Genomic DNA, 8132 nt, shown 5'->3' with positions numbered 1-8132 from the left:
ATCCTGGTGTACCATCTTTTTTTGGAAAAACAACGATGTATGATGTTTTTAGGTCGGGATTTTAACTGAGCACGGGGAATAGAAGTATACAGTGTTGAAAACTCATAGGTTATTTAAGTTTTGGAATAGAAATACAGGTCAACTACGATTGTATCACAGCATTTAAATTGAAATACCTAGGGAAAAACGAAGTTTTAATAGAAAGATATGCAAATAATACTTTGTCTTCAAATGTCTGAATAGTTTGTTAAACAGCTTGTTTGCAAATATAACAACATTCTTAAATATATGAATCATTTTATTTTCCTATGTAAAAGCCGGACATGTGAGATGTGTCGTCACCATTGACCCATGCTTTAAGAACAAACTCATTTCGAACAAAAATTGTGTCGCCTTTCTTCAATTCTATTATGACATTGGCCGTATCTGATCTTAGCTCCTTTCCATAAACTCCAATCAAATTAATTAACATTTCATTGTTCTTGTATAAGTACAAATAAAGACTTCGTTCTCCATAGTACGATATCACTGTTACTGATAATTTGTACTTTCCGGAACGTGATGCTGTAAAACGTCCTGTACGTTGATCATAACATGACCCTTTGTTTAGAGTTACACGATCAAACTTAAGTACTTTATCGACTCCTACACTTTTCCTTAGTATTACTGAAAAGAAGGGTCTTACCAATTCTGAAAGAAATAAAACAAAATATGACGCTTTTAATTATTGTTGCTATCAAATTCCCATCCCCATTTATATCATCATTATACGTTGAGGTATGTATAATTATTTGTACTAGTAACTGTACAGGTTTTATCCAACTGCACCGATCTGTTACCCTTGTCATAGTACAGTTTTGCTCTTTCAGCTACTCCGGAACTTATATTTTATTAGTAATTAAGCGGATGCTTCTAGAAAAGTAGAAGACTCTTACCCCACCGGTGCACCTGTTCAATGTTCAAAGGTTTCACCGGAGTCCGGGTTGCTCTTTTAAGTTCTTTTCAAAGTACGTATTATTTTCTTGGTTGTATGTGTCTATTTTTCTACGCTAGTCCCTGTCGATACTTGAAGATATTATTCTGATTGCAACTCTAATATTGGTCCCTTGATTATTTTTCAACATGTCTTATTATTATTATCATTTACGGCGATAATAAGCTCTTGAATGGTATAAACTTCCCATTCACACTATATACCATCCCCCATTGTCCTCATCCCCTTCCCCATGTAAACATCCCCATCCCCATGTGGAGTCCCTATGACATTTTTATTTTTTTTTGTATTTTATTAAATTATAGATTAAAAAAAAACTTCAACATTAAAAGATGTAATTTTCAATCAAATTTGATATTTTCCTATTAATGAATACCTTAAAACTTATTTCCCAGTCCTCCCCATTTTAACCCCCTATCCCCTTGCACAATCCCCACTCCCCATTCCCCATGTACCATTGGAAGAGTAATTAAGGGAACAAAGATTATAGCGGTAATCAAAAGAATGTAATCCAGGGACAAAGACCAGGCATGGAAAACAGACTTACATAACAAATAACATAAAGTAACTAAAATCATACATACAAAGTAACATAAGCAAATGAGCAGCTCGGACTCCACTAAAAACTGGGAGCATTGTGCCGAAGGGATGTTGCCACAGAGGAAAGGAATGTTGACAATTCTGAATGAAAGGTGATCACGTTTGTGGTAAAGTTTGGTCAATAGTTTTCCTTTCCCATACAAGTACTGTATCTATTGTTTCTTACTTTGTGTGCTTTAAAATGCCTAAAAAAGTGTTCACTACACTGAGGAAAAAAGTATATAGGATGTGTTCCGAAACAATTACCGATATTATAGATAGAATTTGCATGAAAAACATTTTCCATTAAAATCAAAATATAACAGTTACAATAAATTGTAACTTTATTACCTTATATGAAATTAACATAATAATACGATAAATTTTATGAGCTAATTAAACGCATTTTTTATACTGAGAAAATATATTTACTTTTCCATGCCTCGTTGATTTGCTGTTCCTTCATTTTGTAGTTTTCTAACATTGTCGCATATTTAGCCTTCAACGCTATGAAATCTGAAAACATTTCCAGGACACGAAACTTTTCTTGACGTGATGGTGTCCAACAAGAAACAAATATAAACGCACAGAATCCTACGAGTTTCATCTTCATTCCCTTTAAAACTAAATATTAACATACTATATTTCAAAGAGTAATCAAGGGAACCAATGTTATGGCGGTAATCAAAAGAATGTAATCCAAGGACTAAGACCAGACATGGAAAACAGACACACACAACAAAGAACATAAAGTAACTAAAATCATACATACAAAGTAACAAAAGTAAATGAGCAATTCGGACTCCACTGAAAACTGGGAGCATGGACCAGGTGCACCGGTAGGGTAAGCGTCCTCTGCTTTTCTAGAAACACCCACCGAGTTTCTCATAAAAAGTCAAGTAAGGAGTAGACAAACGAGGAAAGGAAAACTATGACCCATTGAATAAATTAGTTTTCATGGTGCAGATGGATACACCATAACAATCCACGAGTTCATGATGACGACCATAAAATTTCTGTAGTGATAACTTCAATCTTGTAGTAACATAACGCTGTTCCAGAAGCCTATTTGTTAAAGTTCTAGCGCGATACAAAAAGTCTGCGTAGTTTCAGACAACAATTGCTGAAAAATTAACCTAAATAATAAATACACCAAAAAGACAATAACAAAGCTGTTGTAAGGTTAGCATTGTGTATTCTTAATCATTCCTTTGGAAATAAACTTTACAATGAAACCAGTCGAAAACCTTTAAAGCAAGTTCATTTGCTTGATTAATTTAGAAACTAATCAGAGTACAATTTGAGAATAATTCGAAACACAAAAACCTGAACAGAAGATACCATTTTTAATCATTGTACCAGAAATATAAGTCTTTTAAGGCTTAGCTGGAAAGTAACGACAGATTAGTTCGTTAAGAAGGTATGATGTACGTTCAACAACTTACAAATATTAAAACATTAAAAATAATAATTGATACGCTTCACTTAGCAGAAAAGTGTGTTGCATTTGAGGGTGCACAACATCTAAGGGAAATAAGTCTGTAAAATTCAGCAAAACGTTGTAACGTTGTATTTTGTGACATTCTAATATCAAAATCCAAGCATCTTAGATATCAAAAGCTTTCTTGATGAAGCTTCTGAATGTTCATTGAAATTATTCCAAATTAAACATGTAGTTAAGATATCTTGAAATTTATTTATGTTTATATTTTGTTCACCTAAATGCAAATATGAAGTTCTTGGTTTCCAGATTTCCATACTTTGTAGCTGGATCCTTTAATCTCACTTTCCGTTATATAGTTGACGTATTATCGCTAAGCAATCAGGGTGTAGGGATATATATCACATCTACCGCAAATAACTTAAGTTAAAGGATACTAAAACTAGAGACACTGTGAAGTCAAGTTCATATCTTGACCAATACTTAGAGATCCATGGTAAAAGAAATTATTGACCAATCTATATGACAAACGCCATGAATTTTTATTCCGTATGGTCAACTTTCTTTTTATTTGTAGCAAAATACCTTAAGTACCTGCGTATGGAGTTTTAATATCACAGCTCATACGTTATGCCAGTTAGCCACAACTAAGCAAACTTTTTGTATCGCGCTAGATTTCTAACAATTAGGCTTCTGGAACAGGTTTATGTTGCTACAATATTGAAGTCATCATGACAGAAGGTTTATGGTCGTCCTCATCAACTCGTGGATCGTTACGGTGTATACATCTACACCATGAAACCTGATTTGTTCAACGGTTCATAGTTTTCCTTCCCCCTTTCGTCTACCCTGGACTAGATTGTTTTATGATCAACTCGACGGGTGTTTCTAGAAAAGCAGAGGACGATAACCCTACCGGTGCACCTGGTCCATGTTCCCAGATTTTAGTGAAGTCCGAGTTGCTTATTTACATTTGTTACTTTTGGTTTTTTGATGTCCTTTGTTGTGTGTCTCTGTTTTCCATGACTGGCATTTGTCCCTGGCTTACATTCTTTAGATTTCCGCTATTGGTTCCATTGATTATTCTTTGCTTCTTTTATCAAAGTAAAACACTAAATAAAATTTTTAGAAATTTAAACGAGCCATATAAATTTTAAGAAAGATGTAAGGTACCTGCTTAAATAAATATTTCTTAGAATATACAAAACAAATAAATTAACTTTACTTACACTTGAATCGTTCATCAAGGCAGAACAATATGGTTATTGTTAACGTACGTGTTAATATCATATATCAACACATGTTGCACAATTTTTAAAACAATAAGATGTACAATTATGTGTTTTATTAGTATTGTATTATGATTGTTATCTCAATGTAATTACATATTTCATAATATGTGATATCAGAGAGTTCATACATAGCAAAGGCGTTAGAATGGTATTGATTGTTCTTTCCGAAAACAATATTTTGGTTATTTGTAGTTTTGGTAATTTTAATTACTTTAAGATCATTCCTTGGTAATTTGAAGGCGTAAATATCAAAATGTACCTCTCAAGGGGTGACAGTTATTTAGTTTATGGGCAGCACATAAGAAACGTAAATGAAATAGGAATGGAAACATTGATTACGAATGAATATGATTTTTTTATACTATGAGCAAATTAAGGACGACCAATGACAACCAAATTTGTATATTTTCAACGGTATTGCTTGAAACAACTAACTTGTTTAAATCAAACTATTTTAGAATTTTCAGATTTATATAATATTGCACTGAACTAGATCATTGCATACCATGATGAAATTAATATAGATAATACAATTACATCGAAAACATGACAATACTAAATAATTAAAAAATGTGTTTTATTTTTTTGAAATTGTATTATTGAAGCTATTGGAGCTGGCTGTGAATTTGTTTCTTTGCCGTTGAATAAAAAACAGTTTTAGCTGTAAATATGTTCATAATTTGTCAACAGGTAAATAATGTTTTAGAATTTGTAATTGTGTATATAGGTTACACACCTTTATAATATTAAAGAAGTTATTATTGTGTGTGATTACTCGCATTTTACCATGTTAAAGAAGCTGTAAATGTGTGATCATTTGTTGTTTACCGAGTGAACCACAATTTCTACGCTATAAATGTACAAACCTACAATGAAATATAAGTGAGTGTCATCATTAAATTCGTTTTACAAAGATGAATGTAGAAAAAAATATGACATTAGCCATAACTTCAGAAAAATATTAATGGGAATAGATATAACATCAAACAACTGATCTCTCATTGATTAAAATCTTATTAAAATTTTCCTTTGTAACATGTCGTTATCTATTGTATCATCAGTACAATTATTGAACCGAAGTAATTTGTATAAGAAATACAAGTTTGTTTGTGATTGAGAATTAAACCGTCATTGGCATTAACGTGGTGATACTCAGGACATGCAAAATGTAAGTAGGTGTTATTTACGCGTTTTAATCAATCGTTGAAAGAGTAATCAAGGGAACCAAAGTTATTGCGATAATCAAAGAGTAATCAATGGAAGCAAGGTTATAGCGATAATCAAAAGAATATAATCCAGGGACAAAGACCAGACATGGAAACAGACACACACAACAAAGAACATAAAGTAACTAAAATCATACATACAAAGTAACAAAAGTAAATGAGCAACTCGGACTCCACTAAAAACTGGGAGCATGGACCAGGTGCACCGGTAGGGTAAGCGTCCTCTGCTTTTCTAGAAACACCCGCCGAGTTGCTCATAAAAAGTCAAGTCCAGGGTAGACAAACGAGGAAAGGTAAACTATGACCGGTTGAATAAATCAGTTTTCATGATGCTGATGGATATATCATAACGATCCACGGGTTCATGATAACGACCATAAAACTTCTGTAGTGATGACTTCAATCTTGTAGCAACATAACCCTGTTCCAGAAGCCTATTTGTTAGAGTTCTAGTGCGATACAAAAAGTCTGCGTAGTTTCGACAAGCTCTGGCATAACGTATGAGTTGTGATATAAACACTCCATACGCAGGGGCCGAAGGGATGTTGCCACAAATGAAAGAAAAGTTGACAATTTTGAATGAAAAGTCATCACGTTTGTCGTAAAGTTTGGTCAATAGTTTTCCTTTACCATCGATTTCTAAGTGTAGGTCAAGATATGAGGCTGACTTCACAGTGTCTGTAGTATCCTTTATCTCAAGTTCTTTTGGGTAGATGCGATGTATCAAATCCCCGAAATTAGGATTGTTTAAAGATAATACGTCATCTATATAGCGGAAACTGAGATTGAAGGATCTAGCCAAACGATATTCTTTCTTTCTGATCAAATCAGCTATAAAGTCAGCCTCATAAGAGTGAAGAAATAGGTCAGCAAGTAAAGGAGCACAATTTGTTCCCATTGGAATGCCGACCGTTTGTTGAAAAACACGTCCACCACACTGGACAAATATGTTGTCGATTAGAAATTCCAGCATTTTGTAAACATCTTCAAAAGAATGTAATTCAGGACAAAGACCAGACATGGAAAACAGACATACACAACAAAGAACATAAAGTCACTATAATCATACATACAAACAAGGGTGGTTATATCAGAATATTACACAGAATGATGGGTAGCATAAAATGTATGAACGCCTTCATTCAACATTTGTGTCAAATTGTGCATTTTTCTGCAATAGCTCAAAAGATGAATATAGTAGTGAAGACATTGATCCATTATATGTAAATGTTTCATCCTTTTAGTAATTCATGACAATTCTGACTCACAAAGCTTTCTAAACATTTTAAGATACATTTTTTTATCATGGATTCAACTAAATCATTAGTCAATACAATTTCCATTAGTTCTTTTATTACTGCTTAATTGGACAAATCTCGGCATATTTCGAAATTCCGAATATTTCGAAAATTTAAAACAAACTTTGTTTTAAATAAAATTAGAACATTACTCCAAGTAATTTAAAGTTAAAAAATTAAAATAATTTTTTACTTTATATGATGAAGGAAGATGAACTTTTTGCTGATAGTATTTGCGAGTTTCTGCCACCCAACATTTCAAAACGACTTTGACCCCTTCCCGGACCACCAGGCTTTAATGTCAAGAATTACCTCATTAGACTTAAGAATAAAGGACAGGAAAGTACTGACGGATTTGGAAAACTTCGATACCAATGGAATGATTGATCAATGTAAATAAATGTGAATATATATTTTTATATATATAAACTTCTCAGAATGTGACCGCTGTGACATCTGTGGCAACACCGCTTGCATTAAATCCAGTGCCCTAGACCAATCGGCCAGCTAGGCTATATAAAAATATAGCTTTCGCTGGCCGGGTCATTCCTCCTTGTAGGATTAATCTAGGGCTCTAACTTAGTACACGATGTATGGTAGTATGGGACAGTTCATCTAGGTGTTATTATGTAGGATAGAGGATAAAATTAATGATGCATGTCACAACAAATCAATATTATACAGACGTCTCAGAATATGACGACTCTATTTGCTACACTGCTCCATCGGATCAAATTGATACAGGAAAGATAACGTAAACGTATGGAAGCGTCTGAAAAATTCCCAACGATGTTGGAAAGAGTAATCAAGGGAACCAAGGTTATAGCGGTAATCAAAACAATGTAATCCAGGGACAAAGACCAGACATGGAAAACACAAATACACAACAAAGATTATAAAGTAACTAAAATCATGCATACAAAGTAAAAGTAAATGAGCAACTCGGACTCCACTAAAAACTGGGAGCATGGACCAGGTGCACCGGTGGCGTAAGCGTCCTCTGCTTTTCTAGAAACACCCGCCGAGTTGCTCATAAAAAGTCAAGTCCAGGGTAGACAAACGAGGAAAGGAAAACTATGACCCGTTGAATAAATCAGTTTTCATGGTGCAGATACACCATAACGATCCACGAGTTCATGATGACGACCATAAAACTTCTGTAGTGATGACTTCAATCTTGTAGCAACATAACCCTGTTCCAGAAGAAGCCTATTTGTTAGAGTTCTAGTGCGATACAAAAAGTCTGCGTAGCTTCGGCAAGCTATGGCATAACGAATGAGTTGTGATATGATCACTCCATAT

The 8132-nt window shown here is 33.8% G+C and overlaps 1 protein-coding gene across 1 annotated transcript; it reads right to left on the bottom strand.

The window, feature by feature from the left end:
• Positions 1-285: 285 nt before the first annotated feature.
• Positions 286-4281, bottom strand: LOC148626689 (complement C1q and tumor necrosis factor-related protein 9A-like). Its single transcript, XM_088571250.1, has 3 exons — positions 4244-4281; positions 2006-2197; positions 286-690 (listed from the first exon to the last, which is right to left on the bottom strand). The coding sequence occupies exons 2-3, from the start codon at positions 2184-2186 to the stop codon at positions 299-301; spliced, it is 573 nt and encodes a 190-aa protein (XP_088427376.1). The 5' UTR covers positions 2187-2197; positions 4244-4281; the 3' UTR covers positions 286-298.
• Between the last annotated feature and the right edge of the window lie 3851 nt (positions 4282-8132).

Source organism: Perna viridis, chromosome 2 (assembly GCF_037379345.1).
Source record: "Perna viridis isolate PV_CMFRI_1.1 ecotype Kerala chromosome 2, ASM3737934v1, whole genome shotgun sequence".
NCBI lineage: Eukaryota > Metazoa > Mollusca > Bivalvia > Mytilida > Mytilidae > Perna > Perna viridis.
The sequence above is the reverse complement of the archived record's forward strand: the minus strand, read 5'-3'. Positions and strand labels throughout refer to the sequence as shown.